This window comes from Alternaria postmessia (assembly GCF_024291825.1).
Source record: "Alternaria postmessia strain BMP 2775 chromosome Unknown scaffold_50, whole genome shotgun sequence".
Taxonomy (NCBI): domain Eukaryota; kingdom Fungi; phylum Ascomycota; class Dothideomycetes; order Pleosporales; family Pleosporaceae; genus Alternaria; species Alternaria postmessia.
The window spans coordinates 172,415-187,521 of NW_026260123.1; the positions used below are offsets into that span (position 1 = coordinate 172,415).

General features: G+C 51.3%; 5 protein-coding genes across 5 annotated transcripts; 2 read left to right on the forward strand and 3 right to left on the reverse strand.

Moving 5' to 3' along the window:
• Positions 1-3,484: 3,484 nt before the first annotated feature.
• Positions 3,485-4,958, forward strand: J4E82_007448 (uncharacterized protein; the record flags this gene model as incomplete). Its single annotated transcript, XM_051733692.1, has 4 exons — positions 3,485-3,824; positions 3,873-3,988; positions 4,038-4,122; positions 4,174-4,958. The coding sequence occupies 4 exons, from the start codon at positions 3,485-3,487 to the stop codon at positions 4,956-4,958; spliced, it is 1,326 nt and encodes a 441-aa protein (XP_051586608.1).
• A 475-nt stretch (positions 4,959-5,433) lies between these two features.
• On the reverse strand, positions 5,434-6,249 carry J4E82_007449 (uncharacterized protein; the record flags this gene model as incomplete). The annotated part of the gene is made up of 3 exons (XM_051733693.1): positions 5,434-5,649; positions 5,698-6,030; positions 6,082-6,249. The coding sequence occupies 3 exons, from the start codon at positions 6,247-6,249 to the stop codon at positions 5,434-5,436; spliced, it is 717 nt and encodes a 238-aa protein (XP_051586609.1).
• Positions 6,250-6,890: 641 nt separating this feature from the next.
• On the reverse strand, positions 6,891-7,590 carry J4E82_007450 (uncharacterized protein; the record flags this gene model as incomplete). The annotated part of the gene is made up of 2 exons (XM_051733694.1): positions 6,891-7,200; positions 7,256-7,590. The coding sequence occupies 2 exons, from the start codon at positions 7,588-7,590 to the stop codon at positions 6,891-6,893; spliced, it is 645 nt and encodes a 214-aa protein (XP_051586610.1).
• Positions 7,591-8,296: 706 nt separating this feature from the next.
• J4E82_007451 (uncharacterized protein) lies at positions 8,297-9,015 on the reverse strand (the record flags this gene model as incomplete). Its single annotated transcript, XM_051733695.1, has 2 exons — positions 8,297-8,837; positions 8,882-9,015. 2 exons carry the CDS (start codon positions 9,013-9,015, stop codon positions 8,297-8,299), a joined length of 675 nt encoding a protein of 224 aa, XP_051586611.1.
• A 2,044-nt stretch (positions 9,016-11,059) lies between these two features.
• Positions 11,060-14,485, forward strand: J4E82_007452 (uncharacterized protein; the record flags this gene model as incomplete). The annotated part of the gene is made up of 6 exons (XM_051733696.1): positions 11,060-11,178; positions 11,295-11,965; positions 12,152-12,563; positions 12,690-13,206; positions 13,299-13,707; positions 13,761-14,485. 6 exons carry the CDS (start codon positions 11,060-11,062, stop codon positions 14,483-14,485), a joined length of 2,853 nt encoding a protein of 950 aa, XP_051586612.1.
• Positions 14,486-15,107: the final 622 nt, after the last annotated feature.

Here is a 15,107-nt window from a genome sequence, read left to right on the forward strand (position 1 = left end):
CGTGAGACACGTCTTTACGCGTCACCCGTCGGGCACGAGGGAGGGAGATTTTGACAACTTGGTTGCACCATTCGCCATATCAAAAGGGGCTGAGCGGTATTCGGATCGGACGAATGCAATTGCTCTGAAATGCCATGAGCAGGTCTTCTGCGCGTGCTGGAATGATGTGGCACAATCGTGAGAAAACTTTGGCTGGATAGAGAACGCTTAGGTAGCCAGTGCCTCATAGCTTTTACTCAGTGCCTGTAAGAAGCAGGATCAGAATTCATGCTGGGAGAGCGGCGTGGTGACAATTTGTCATTAGAGTACCACTCATTGTGTAAGAAAGCGATGTAGAAACGATTGAATCTAGACGCCGAGGACGTATGCAGTGCTTTAAAACATAAGTTAGCACTCGCTCGGTGCACAAATCGCCGCCGTTTGGTCGCACTGTCTTTTTTGCTTAATCCCAAAGAGGTACTACTGCCGACGTCTTCATTGAAGAGGTAGGTGTGTTACGACGCTACATGTCGTGCTGAATGGCCACGCAATTGGATACGGTCCACTTGCGCTTGTAGTCTCGAACTATCCTATTGCTGATATTTGTGATCTTTCTCGTGCCTCTATTGCTTGAAAAACCAGTGAAGAGCTTGTCCGTAGGACATCTCTGGCAGTTGTGTTTGTCAGACATTGATCGAATTTCGGATACTTGATCCGCCAGGCCACGCGTACGGCAAAAAAGATAGCGAGGTAACTAACAACTCCTTTACGGTATTGTCTCAAAGTAAGCGCTCTTGAATGTCGGCCCGGCGACGAGATTGCGGCTTGCGCCCACTCTGGTATCTGCCAAGGTCAAGGTATCTCGTTGCCTGTGCCATGCACAATGATCACACTCAGAGGCCGCTCGAGCACGGTATTGTTTTACCTGGGCTCTTGTGGATAGAGGTCTTGAACCCAGAATTGAGTGCCCGCTGAAACAACAAGACAGCCATGGAGCCTCAGTAGCTGGTCTTTGCCGCTCAACTCGATCCTGAGCTCACAGTACAGCGATACCTTGCTGGCTAATCCCAGGAGGTTGAGCCGTCTGTCATCCCACTGTGACGGCTTCTGTGCAACCAGCGGAAGCGGAAAGACTCTGCGCATATGCACGATGATCGACAACGAGTGCGCGTCTCCTCTCCTACCTGGTCGCCGTACGAGTGACCCGGAGTCCCAGAACGCAGTGAGCCCTGAGCCAATTGAAGCTGTGGCGTCGAGAGTCTGCTCATGATCTCACGAAGGCGCTCTGCTTTGACCGGAAGGCAGTATGAGTTGTTCGAATCTCCCACCGCCGGCTGCGCGCAGTGACAGCGGGTCAGGCAGTGAGTATCCAGGCAGCCTCGCTTGACGGCATCATTTCACCAGTGGAGGAGCGTCAAAAGTACAGAATAGTCCTGAAAGAGCTCTTGATCAAGCGATGGTCACGGGTGACCACATGAAAAGCTGCAGCTTGGCTTTTTCTGTCTTTGAGCGGTCTGCGCTGAGACATAAACACCGCCTCTCTTCGTGAGAAGACCTGCAAACCTTGCAAACCATACTGGGACGGGTAGGGCAAGCAGTTTTGGTCAATGATGTCCAGCGACACGCATGTTATGTCGGGGTTCGCTCTCGATATCTTTGCCTGGCGGATAGGTAAAGGGGCTTGCATTAGAGTACGCCATGTCTCACTACCGAGAGATTATTGTGATCAATCCGAGAATGCTTTTCAGAATACCAACTTTGAATGAAAGTTTGGTCGCGATTGCAGGGGCAAGCGAGCAGGGCCTAGGTTGAACATCTCGAGTATCGCCAGCTGGAACAAGGCTGAAAGCACACGTCAAAGGTGCAAACCAATAGAGTTCTTTGAGAACATCGCAATCGTGCAGATGTTCCGAGATGCGTGAGAAATTGGGCCACGTTTGCAACGAGAGGACAGAGACCGTGCACTTGTACTCCTGCGGAAAGCTGCAGGTAAACATTACAACGATTCGTTCTTTCATGCCATACTGACAAGGAGGACGCAGTAGACCTGGAATCCTGTGAAGGACCGAACACAGCTAATTTGAGTTTGGTGATGCCACTCATGTGTAATAGAAAAGGGATCTGCAATGTGGTGGTGCAATCGTCGAATAGCCTTAGCAGTGGACTCCGATATCGATAACATGGACACTATTCGTTTTCAGTCCACCGTATCCGTTGTAGGTCATGTATAGGCGTTGCTGGGAAAGGTGAGATGCCGCAGCCCTCACCTAGAGCACCAGTGATTGGTGAGTCGCGGCAGTGCTACCAGCTCGCACGTTCCCCCAGGCCCACTGGATATGTTTCGGTTGATGTCGACCCATATACCGTTTGAACAAAGGAAATAGATGTATATCCTGGTCTGGATGCAGGGTTCAGGGCGGGAGCGGTGTTTGACGCCGTACGACACAATACCCTCGATCCATCCTTCACCATCTCCTTGTCCATACCCCAGCACTTGCTTTCGGTAACGATCGTTTGATCCTATTAGTGGGTCCGCCACTGCATACCCCGACAAGCCATGTAGTATGCATCTGAGGCTAAAGCACGTCCACTTACACACCGGACGTCATCTGCAAGGCGCTTGGACAAGCTTTGGCGACGCACTTCGCCAAAGGTGAGCAGCTAGTGGGCCGAAGTGAAGGTAGAGTTGACCCGTTAAAAGAACTGTGTACAGCACAAGTACCTTCTCCTACGCTTCCGTCCATCCCTGGTGATCTTATCCGAAAGCTCTCCAAAAAGGATACCCAGGTCCAAATTTCGACTCTTTGGTAAGAACTGCATCCTATCTTGCCTGACACGACTCATGCGATTGTTTCTCCTTGGGTTCTGCTGACTTGGCCTTTCAAAGTGATTGACCTACTTGTACTGTTGCGATAACCGAGCGAGGGTATCCGTTGGACACCACACGAGACCCAGCTATTCGCCACGGGACGACGTTTGTTGGAGAAAGCCACTGCGGTATTAAGTCATCACCAGCGCGTAGCGCACGTCTCTTCACCGTCAACCCTATTGAGTGTGTTGTCGACCAAGTACTGACCTCAACACGGTACGTACGTTGCGGAGGCTACCAGTTCCATCTGATGTAGGGTACTAATCGCGTGAAGGCCGGTTGCTAGAGCTTCGTGTTATCCGGATCACGTCCTCAGTGGTCAGTAGTATAGAGTGATCATCGCGTCCTCGTGAGCATTTCGCAAACGAACTGGACTTCGGCCTCTTCTTCCCGTCACTGCCACCAAACACCCCTCTACTCCAAATCGCTCCTTCGTTCCACAGCAGCTTAGCCTTGCTTGTCAACCTGGTCTCTGCGTCTTCAAGTCCACTGTCCCTGTCAAATACTGGTACCTTACGACAAGTACCTCACGACAAGTACCTCACGACAAGTACCTCACGACAAGTACCTTACGACAAGTACCTGTACCAACAGTCTTCGTTCCTCATACTAGAAAGTTCTTGTGTCATCCACACCATGAAGATATCGCACTTGTTGAACCCATTCTGCGGTGGTCCGGACGATTTCCGCAGTTCAAAATCGCCCACGCCAGCCTGCTATCCGGTGACAACAGTTGATGTGCCTAGACGACAGAAGATTCCGAAAGACGCTCCGATCTTCTCAGAAGGCAATAGGACCGTCGGCAACGTCAACTTCCCACCCCACGAAGCCGGGGATGACCAGGAGCTCTTACAACAGCATCGCCGATTTCAAATCTACCCCCTTGGGGAAATCTTCAGGAAGGGTGTACGGCACATTCCATACAATAGCGACAAGAAGGCTTTCCACGAAAAAACTGGGCGCGAGGCGTTCGAGAGTGAGCCTTATCTGATGTTATGAAGGCTCGGTTCTGACTTCTGAATAGTGTTCCAGTATACGTACAAGAGACCCAATGAAGACAAGGAGTACGTCGTGGTCTGGGACTACAATGTCGGCCTCGTTCGTATGACACCCTTCTTCAAATCATTGAAGTACTCCAAGGTAAACAGTCGGTCTCCGTTATGAATACATACAAGGCTAACGTCTCCAGACGGTACCGGCGAAAGCGTTGAGAGAAAACCCCGGTATGAAAGACATTAGTTACAGTATCACCGGCGGTGCTCTGGTGTGTCAAGGTTAGTTACGATACTCTGATCAATGAGCGGAGAAGTACTGACCCAATGTAGGTTATTGGATGCCCTATCACGCCGCGAGAGCTATAGCTGCGACCTTCTGCTACGACATCCGATGGGCGCTCACCCCTGTATTCGGGAACGACTTCCCTTCCATATGTCTGCACCCGAGCGATGCATGCTTTTCGAAGTTCCTCATCGATCCAGCCACTGTCCGGTATTGCGCGCAGGAGACAGTTCGTTTCAAAGAGCTTGGCCCTGCATACACATTGTGCAAATCCGATGCCTCATCGCTGCCCGAGACACGCAAGACGCACTGTGGGCGTTCCTCGATGAATGAGCAAGTTGCAAGGCATCGGCGCGTGCGACCGTCCGATATTGAGAGCGGATATGGGACGGACACTGATCGGACTGGTAAGTATCTTTGTTCGCCCGAAGTATCTCCTCGTACCCAGTTCACGCCGATCAACCGGTCCCAATCCCCGTACTCGCCGCGCACAGCCGTCTCTTCGCTCGCGGGCTCACCCGTCAGCTTGAACGCGCCTCCAGGTCTGCTCACCCCAACATCGGCTCCTTGCGAATACCAGGGCGGATTCTATCGAACAAAACGTACGCATTCGAACGTCGCCTCTTACGATGACTGCGGTGACGAAGCCCTCATCCGCCTCGAAACAACGGCAACTGTCGACAGCGCACATGGCTCCGAAGTGGACATGTCCGGTGGCGATGACAACCATACACACGGAGATCTTGAAGCGGCGGCGATGTTGTTGTCGCTATCAGGAACAGGAACGACGATGCCACCGACAAAGCGAACGCGTCGTGATTCGAGGATTTAGGGAAGCGCTGATTCTCACCTTCCTCACAAGATCGTTAGCTCAAGTACCGCCAGTGGTCCTTTCCTTTTCCGTCAGCCGATGACGTCTCCTAGCCCTTTTTGTCCTCTAGGCTTCGTGCTCCAACCCCATGGATTCCACCTCTGAACTTCCGACTAGTACTTTGATTTTCTAGTACTCATCGTCTGCACACTCGTTAAGCAACATGCATTTAGTCTGGCTTGTTTCTTTCATGTGTACAAAGGCGCACTATAGGCGCTTCGGTGTCGCTGTTTGGCATTATTTCATGTTAGCGTTTATGATATCCACTCGGAAGAAAAACCATCGCATAAGATCAGCAACTTTGCACACCCAGTGCTAAGCGGCCTGGCACATATTGTACTCAAAAGTGTAGATAGATAGATAGATGTATCCTGGTGAGCGAATTACAACCTTGTCATGGTCATCGCATGCCGTATTGTAGTGATACAGTGAGAGCTCACTTGGAAGCTGCCTTCTGGCTCTCAATCCTTTTTCGTGTACCATCGATGACTGCCTCCTCGTCCCAGATGTACGTCACACTGTCCTGCTTGACGACTTCGGCGGCCCATTTCGAGAAGTTGGGCAGTGCGTCAAGGCCGGATGTGACAGACTTTGGGAGGAGTTCGTTCTTGGCCATGGCATATGTTCGGATGATGAATGGTGCTGTCAGTGCCTGCAGTATGTCAGCTTCGCTCGTGGTCAAGATGACACCACAATGTACCTCAGCCAACGTGACCTTCTGACTTCCACCAAAGAATGGCTTCGCGTCTTTCAAGAGCGGTTCAATCTCCTTGCCTACTACATCCACAAATTCCTGGCTCAACTTCGCTTTCTCATCTTCAGAACCCGACATCAAAATCTTGTAGAAGTAGCTGCCCGCCTTGCTAAACCAAGTGTCAACGAAGAAGTTGATTCTTGCCCTGGTCAAGGCAGCATCTGGGGATCCTGCTGCGGGGAGGACGTGCGAAGGGTACGCATCGGCCAAGAACGTTGCAACGACGCCAGATTCTGTGATGATCTCACCGTTGAAATTAATCGCAGGAACAAGACCGCGCTTTTAGAGCGTTAATGCTGCTTCGACGGTTGAACAAGAGGCTGAACGTACAGGGTTGATTTCAAGGTACCATGGCTCTCGCGGCTTGCCCAAATCAATGATGACTTCCTCGTAGGGAAGGCCCAACTCCTTTAGCACAATGTGTGCACGATGCGCCCAAGGGCAACGATGGTTGGTGTATAGAGTGATCTTGGGCGTGTTTCCATTGAGTTGAACCATGATGGGCGATGTAGAATGGGAAAGGTGATGTCAGCGCTAGGTTATGCGGCTGAGAATATAGGGAATACGACTAGACAGAGACGGATGCCGGGTACAAAGCTTAGCTGGACAGGACTATAATGCAACCTGAGACAAATCGCGTTTATTTATGATGCTATGTCGAAGCTCGTAACTCGGCGTTGAGCTTAGAAATCAGCGTGCGGATGCATTACACCAGTATGCTGGGGGATGCCGACATGTGGGGTAAGTGGTCCGCGTCCCGTGGAAGTTGCGCGCCTAATCCCCGGAGCTTTTCGCCCGTATTCCCATTCCATGTGAGATCAGATGCTTTGTGTAGGAACTCTAGCATCTGACAATGCCGAAGCTCGATGACGAGCTGTACAGGAAGCCTGTAAAAGGCAGAAAATGCGTGGCGGTGTTCGCCCTTCCCATAGGGGGATGTGCATGCTCCTTCTCGTAGGCTCGGAATCCGAGCCTCGGACGGCGAAAGACTTCATGTCCAGAGATAGCAGCCAGATGCAGGCTTGAAGAAGACTACCATATGCTCGTCCGTCCGTCGGCCTATGTGCGATAGCCCAGGGTTGTTTTGTCCCGCCGAGACCATATTGTGCAGTATCGGCCTGCTCAATGTCACCCACCATTCAGCGGATAATGCCGTCACCCTCGACCTTCCACTCCATGGCATTGGCGTCTGTCTTCTTCTTCGCTCGGCGCTTCTCATTGCGAAGCCGCCTCTTCTCTTCGGCATCCTTTTCCATTTGCTCCTTACTCATGGCCAGTCTCGCATCTAGGTCCGTCACCTCCATAAACTTGTCCTCGTCTCGTTTCCGCTTGAGATATCGTAGGCGATCGCGTACTTCCTGGACTGTAGCGCGGTGTACTTCGCCCGACTGGCCCGTCGCGACCAAATGCTGCTTGCTATTCAAATGTTCGACGTACTGAATGTTATCCCTGGTAGCGGTTAGCGTAGTCTAGAGTCTAGAGACTTGTGACGGTGAATACATACTTGAATGTAAGGTCACAGGCTTGACAGTATGCGCCCGCACCGCGTCCCCTCTTGCCAACGGCTGCCGCTGCCGATGTGAGGGTCTGCTTTCCAATCATCTTACTCCAATCTATGCGCTCCGACCTGGCCTCGGTCTGCTTCAGATCGTCGGGCGTAGACGCCCTCCGCCTGTATGTCTTGCCAGCCAGTTTCGCTTCATATCGCTCTTTCCCTTCCTCGCGGTCCTTTGCCTCCCTATCCTTCGCCCTTTGCGCCATCTCGTCTCGGTCCCATGTTTTCCTGAAGTCTGTGTCGCCGCCGCCTTTTGTTCCATATGCGCCTGCCTTTCCGCTCATGATGGGCGAATGTATCGAGTACGCGCTTCGCGATCGCGTCCAGGTATGGTCTAGTTGTTTGGAGTTATATAAGTCGCGGGGACCTCGACGTAGTCGCGTGGCGCTGGGTGAAGCTCGGGTGACAAAAGTTGCTGATGTTGTGTCTTGCGTTTTCTACAAGCTCAAGCTTCGACTTTCCAAGCCATACGTGCACGGACTCAGTGGAGCCTTAGGCATGTTCTTCACCCAACGCGACGTGCGCACGAGGATCTCTTCATCTCTGATTGTATTGAAGTCATCTATGAAGTTGAATTCGCTGCTGAGGGCAGAAAGTGATGTTACTCAGTGAAATGAAACCCCTTTGGACGAATACACCTCGCTATGCGTAATTTCATTTATGCGCTTATAGTAGTCGCATATCCAGAAAACGAGACCAACAAAAGAAGCGCCAGTACATGCTATAGTTTGTGGATACTATCCAACAATGCGTCGTTGCTTCGTAAGCCATTCGATGGCTGGTAATAAAGGAAAGAGCTCGTCTTGCTCAATTGTAAGATATCCCTAAGGGGCACGCAGTTGCTTTCGTGTCGAAGCTGTAATGAGGAAGTTTGTGTACACCTTTAGGGTATACCTCATGAGAGACGACCTCCTTTACAGTCCTTCGTACGTGTGGGCGGTTGTGATTAGATCTTATGATAAGGGCATCGGGTACACAATCTTGGCCCAGTCAGAAATCGTAAGATTCTGGCGGTCGAGGATAGGCCCCGTTATGATGAATCGGTGGGGTTGGTACAGGAGGCATCTGTCCACGCATCACTCTGAGTGCCATATGCATCTGAGGCTGCTGCGGTACTGATCCCTCTCTCTCCGCTCGGTCCCGCCGCTTTTTCTTTTTCTCTTTGACCCGATATCCTATATCCGCGTAGCCTGCCGCGGCGAATGGTGGCTCAACGACTTCTCGAGAGCGATCGTCTGGTAGTCTGAGGTCGACAAGGCTATAGAAATAGTCGAGGACTTCTGGGTATCGTAGTACGGATGCGCGCCAGTCGGCATCAATACCGCGCTTGAGTTCTGCATGCGCTTCTGCAATCTGTGTTTGCAACGTCGAGATATACATTGGGTGAAGTGGGGGATGGCCTGAGTATCGCATGTAGACTTCGTAGTTTGGGAGGGAGGCTAGGTATGACGAATGCGCTTGCTTGCGTATCGAGGTCAATCTTTCGAATGCGTTGAGGATGTGCTGGCGAGCATGGTTGATTACCCAGTCCCTAGACAGTCAGCATTTATCGTAAGGAGCGCATCTTCCCCATACCGTATCTCGGCCAGCCTCTCGTCCATGGCACGCTGTTCGGCCTGCTTGACAGCGATTTGCAGCCGCTCCGACTCGCAGGAGCATTCAGGATACGGAGGCGCATTGCAGATGGCACAGTTTGGAGATGCATCCATTTCGAGGGTGAAGGCTTGGAGAGCCAGTGCTAATCATCGTCGGTCCAGAGTGGGACAGACACGGTTGGGAAGCTGCCTCAAGACTCGCTATGCAGGCAGAGTGAGGCTTCGATGTGGAGTATCGTCGGTTTAATACAAGCCCAAGACGGATGCTCGCGCTTGGGTAGTCAGGCACAGGCGGTGACAAGTGACATGTTACATGACGAGCACTGTGGAGGCCCGTGACTGGGACTGGCTAGTTTCGTGCGGCTTATGGACGGATTGATGTATGGAACAGACTTGCGGATGCGTTATGAGTTGGCAGAATCGCTAAGATCCGCTCGACACCCAACCTCGCGCTATGCCAAGGTTGTTTACATCTGACAGTCGGCAGGCTCGATCGGAAGCTAGTGATATGTCAACTACTATGCTTCACCGTCTTATGATCAAAAGAAACTACTTTGATCATGAGCCTGCGTGACACATGTTAGTATTCGATCTTTACAACACGTTACCCCGCCTCGCTTCCAGCCTTGTCCGACCCCTCTATATCGATATGTCCGATTGGGTCCAGCGCAAGAGTGCTTCGAGTCCAGATCCATCATACAAAAGACGCATCAGCGGTATACATCTCAGTGTTACCTGGAACGCAACGTGTGACAGATCCATTTGACGTCTTCTACACCTCATGTATCCACTTAGGCATGGTTGACCATTCTAAGCAGGTGTACATTGAGCAGCGCTGTCTACAAAAACAAGTGTTCTTGCAGCTTCCGGGCGTGTTTCCAGTAAATGTTCGCTCATGATTGATATGTCGCGTCTCAGTCTCTCGCCGAAGGGTTCTGTTGGGCGGTCAAGCCATGAAAAAGACGAAGCTTACGAAGACATCCCTTTCTATCGCAAGGTAGCAGTCTCGAACATCCGGTGTGATTCAAAGGAAGAAGAGCGCCTTGGAGATGGCTCCGAGTCCGCATGGTGGTCTCTGGTGAACTTAGACAGCTGTTGCGTCCGCGGGCGCGTTCTTGACATGGTAGATTCCCTGACGTCACCTGTCCCCGTCACTACAGCTAGCGTCTTCAACATGTGAAAAGAACAAATACACGCGTTTCTGCTACGCATCAAGTACTATATGTATAGCCCATGTCCACTGCGCTTCCCAACATAGCAGCTACACGCGATTGCTGGTTGGGTACGGAGCTAGTCGCCCCGAAGACCCTATTTGTTCGGCTCCCGAATGTCAATTCTTCGCCGACTCTTACGACCCTCCGATGAACGGTATCTTCCTGACCGCCAGCTGCACGCCTTACAGGCTTCCATATCCAGTGGTTACGCTTGCCGATTTCGCATCTTTCGCAACGCTTTCCCAGCGGGTTCCCCGTGGCAGTATGCATTTTCCCCGAAGGTCTGCTATCTTCCAGACCCTTTGCAACCAATCGCAAAGCTGTCACAAGCGTTAGAGGATGACTTCCGCCAGGATCGTGCTTCGCGCAGAACCGATGTGGGGTTTGTCAGCTCCGGTTTGCTGGGGCTGGGGTTCAATAGCCCCGTAAGATTCGCATCTGTAATTTTCAGCTCCTGTACCCCAAGAAGTTGGCAAGGTCGAAATGCAATCGAAACGGAACATGTCAAGTATATATTCGTGGCCAAATACACTATACATGCATCACAAGCAACTGGTACCCCCAACCTCAACATCCAAAATCATCACTGCGATGCATGCTACTGACTCAGCGTTACGAGCGCGTTCTCTATCGGATGACTAGCCCGCTCTAAACGCAAGACTGGCTAATCTGTATTCTGCGAACGCACGGACTGCGCCCTTCAACTCGACATCCTGCAGAATGCGGTTTAGCGGCTGTAGGAAGTGTGCAGTGCTTTCTTGGGCATGGCCTAAGGTGTGAGTCTGAACCAGCAGTCGTACTTAGGATCCATCATCCCGCAACGACATCTTGCGCCTTATCGTCTAATCCGTACAGAGGGCGCGCACTTGTCTTTTAATCCTCCGAAAATCATTGACACCGACCAATACGATCTGGTCTTGCTTGTGAGATCGTGGATCGCCATCATGGCTACTCCTAGTGCAGCCTTCGATATGGCAGACTTTGTCGATTTCGGGGAAGCAAGCATGCCCAATGTGTCACAAGAAACCGATCACAGCGTATCAGGAACCTTGCTACAACAAAGGTGAGTTTGCCGAGCATCGTCGTACAACCTCGACTTGAAACTTGCTTGTTGCGGGTTGGCAAGGATCGTGGCTCATTTTTGCCAACTCGCCTTAGTATAGTTCTAACATGTACTAGCGTTCCATCAGATGACGACTCTGGAGCTTTGGAGCAATCCAACAGTGCTCAACCTACGAGTACAGACTTCAACACAGACTTTAGCAGCTGGCTTCCACGATACCAGAAGCCTGCTCATCCATGCGAATACTGTCGATCGAGATCACTGGAGTGTTTCGTCTATAACTCCGATGGCTCAAAGCAAACCGGATGCTCCCCATGCAACGCTTTGTTCCGACCATGCAGCTTCAGCAACCCCGAGAGGATGCCAGGTATGCGGCAGAGGACTGCACTAGACACCTTAGATGTCGTGGCCGAGAACGATACGCGACACTTTGGTGGACTTACGGGCAAGAAGCAGATGCGATCGCTGGGTCATCTTGGCCCAATCGAAGATGGGAAAGAGGATGACGAAGGTCTTAAGAAGGGTGCCGCAGGTGCTCGCTTTCCTCGAGCCGCTGTCAAAGTACTGAAAGATTGGATGCTGATGCATATCGATCATCCTTATCCTACCGACGAAGAAAAGGAGGATCTGAAGCAGCAGACCGGCCTGTCACTCAACCAAATCTCTAACTGGATGGCCAACACACGGCGAAGGCAGAAGAATCGACCCAAGCGAAGCGCATCGCCGAGCCTTCGACCTTCGACAGAGGCTATCAATATCCCAGCAGGCAAGACCTGGGAAACTTTGAGTACGTACACCGAGTCTGGGTTTACTCGCTCTCATAAAACTCTGGCGTCGACATCCACCGGAAAGTTTATGACTTTCCGAGTAGGTGAAAAGCGTCCAGACGTTGAGCACAGGATCCCAGATACTGGCGCATCATTTCAAGTGCCAGCGCTCCAACAAACGGAAGTTTTGGGTTAACTCGCGACAGATCCTTTTGAACGATGGAAACACTCTCCCCCTGAGAACGAACCAGCGCCACTGGAAGCTATTGCCCACGCTGTTGAAACCTTTGACCCACCAGAATCTGCCAGTCTAAGTAGCAGCTACCGTAAAGATGGCTCTAACAACAGCACTGGAAGCTTCTCAGTATTTAGAGCACCGTCTATCTCGTCTTTGGAGACTGGTCTCACGCAAATGTCTTCCGGCTCTCTTGGATCTCGCAACTCAGCTTACTCGCATGGATCACGGCATTCTCTAGGCTCCTTGAACAGTCTGAAGTCAAAGGAGAGGCGGAGGCGTCGCCGCCTCCCTACCCGAGCAGCGAAGGCTAGTCCTGATGAGGGTCAACGTATCTTCCAGTGCACGTTCTGCACTGATGCCTTCAAGTCCAAGTATGACTGGTATGTACAGCATCCCGCTTCGTGTGAGAAAGCAGAGTTGCACAGCCCTCGATCTGCACGGTCATGATACCTCAGATATCTCAGCGGCTTCACATACTTGCAATGTCGCATGCTAATGTATCAAAGGTCCCGTCACGAGAAAAGCCTTCACTTGTCTCTGGAGAAGTGGTTATGTGCACCAATTGGAGAGGTTGTCGCCGACAAGGCTACCGGAAAGTCCAGATGTGTTTACTGTGACGAGCTAGATCCCAGTAAGGACCATTTGGCGACGCACAATCACTCGGCTTGCTACGAGAAAGGCCCAGAGTCTCGAACCTTCTACAGGAAAGACCACCTTCGACAGCATCTGCGACTCATGCACGGTTGCAAGATGATCGCGAGTATGGATACATGGAAGTCCGAAGCTCAATACATCAAATCCCGTTGCGGTTTCTGCGGGATGAACTTTGACAAGTGGGAAGATCGTACCGCCCATTTGGCAAAGGAGTTCCGAAATGGCGCAAGCATGAAGAACTGGAAGGGATGCAGAGGCCTAGACCCTCATGTCGCCATCCATGTGACCAATGCTATGCCGCCGTATCTTATCGCTAACGAGAGCAAATCTCCGTTTCCCTTCTCCGCTAGCAACACCACCAGCCTCAAGGTACGTACTACCGTAGCGAACATGCGGACCCACAGTGAGGTCAAACTCCACGCAGATCTTCGCTGAAGTCTACTTTGCTAATCTTACAACAGCAACTCAACCTATCGGAAGAGAACAGAGATCTTGAGTATCTTCTGCCCAACTTTGATATCAACACCGCGACGAACAATATATCCGCCGCATACCAGACCGGAAGTGATCCTTCAACAATTGGGCCTATCGTCTTGACAACACCCAAGGATTATTCCTCCTCAGAGTCGCCAACCAACAACCCCAACGCAACTTGCTGGGAGATCCTTACATTGCAACTGGGACGCTTCGCACGAGAGTATATCGACAAGCATGGAGCAGGAACCTTGACCGACGAGATGCTACAGAAGGAATCACGTCGTATCCTGTATGACGACGACGATCCATGGAACCAGACCTCTGCCGACAACCCTGAGTGGTTGAACCTGTTTAAGAAGGCCCACGGGATCGACGTCCAAGCCCCAGTACAAAGTGAGTGTTTAAGATCATATACGCCTGTCATGCTATGTCTAACATCGAACCAGATATTACTGGAAATCATGAGATCTTTGAAGATCTCGGCATCAACTACGGCTCTGCTGTGGACCCAAGCTTCGATGCGAATAACGTTTTCCGCTGCACCTCCATGGCCCAGGACGACCCGATGCGCGCCATCTCCTACGAATTCGCGCTGTCTGGCTCTACCAACTTCATTCAAGGACATGCACGAAACCTCTCCTCAGGTCGCGAAACACCCTACAGTATACCGGGGCTGAGTGGATCGCCTACCTCACCAGCCTCGTACGCCCCCATTACAACGGCCGCCAGTACAGACAACCTCCTGGGTGTATACGAGCCCATCTCAGAACTCGCATGCACAGCAGCAGGTAGCGCAGGTCCCTGCTTCGGCGAACATGGCGAGATTGGGTTCGCGACGAAAACTGCCGGGTCGCCGAAGAGGAGGTACTGGCTTGACGAAACGAACGCGCATATGGCGCCGTTCACAACCAGCACAGCCGCACATCCTATCCTTGACTGCCCGACTGCTGGTGAGTCTACCGTCGATGATTTCCAATTCCCGTCCTGGGATCAGTTACCCGAGGACTTGCAAAACCCGACGAGTAGTGCAGACTATAACTCTGCCATTTCAATTGCTACTACCGGGGTCAGCATGTCGGCGGTGGAGGGTGCTGCGTCGATGCCTTGGGATGATATGGATTTTACTATGGACTTGGACATGGATTTGGATATGAATCTGAATCAAGCATGAGGCAGAGAGGGGTCTTTCGATCTTCGCTTGTAACAGTGCTTTTTGTTTCTTATTTAGAACGCCGTTCGCTTATACCCAGCGTTAACGTAGTAGGCGTACATCTGGGGCAAAAGGTTTCTCCGCTTCTCGGTTCCATGCTCTATGAATCAACATGACATTAATGGCTTCACACCCAGACTTGATGTTGTTGCCCGACCATTCAATATACCATAGTGAAAGTGCACTTCAAAAATACTTATTACGCCTTTTGCTAAGCATTTAAAGCCTTACGTGCGACGAAGGCTTTTACAGTTATGCTTGGAGTAGAGCGAAATAGTTCCATGTGGTAGTGCGATACAGTATGTTAAAGGCCCTCGCCTTACCTTGTTGTCACAAAATAAGACCTTGCATGCTACCAAGGCCTCCACGATTAGGTTCAAGGTACACCGTACCAAAGTAAAGTGTTGTAGCAAAGTTGTTCACCATTCTTTCATACTAATTAATTTCATTGCATGACTTCTCAACCTGAAATGGTCCATGTTGCCCATGCATAACCGCTACTCGTCTTCCAGTCGTTCAACCTTTACTTTGGTAAGATAAATCAAGTAACGTGCATCCCTTCGTAGCGCAAATCCTGGTGTGC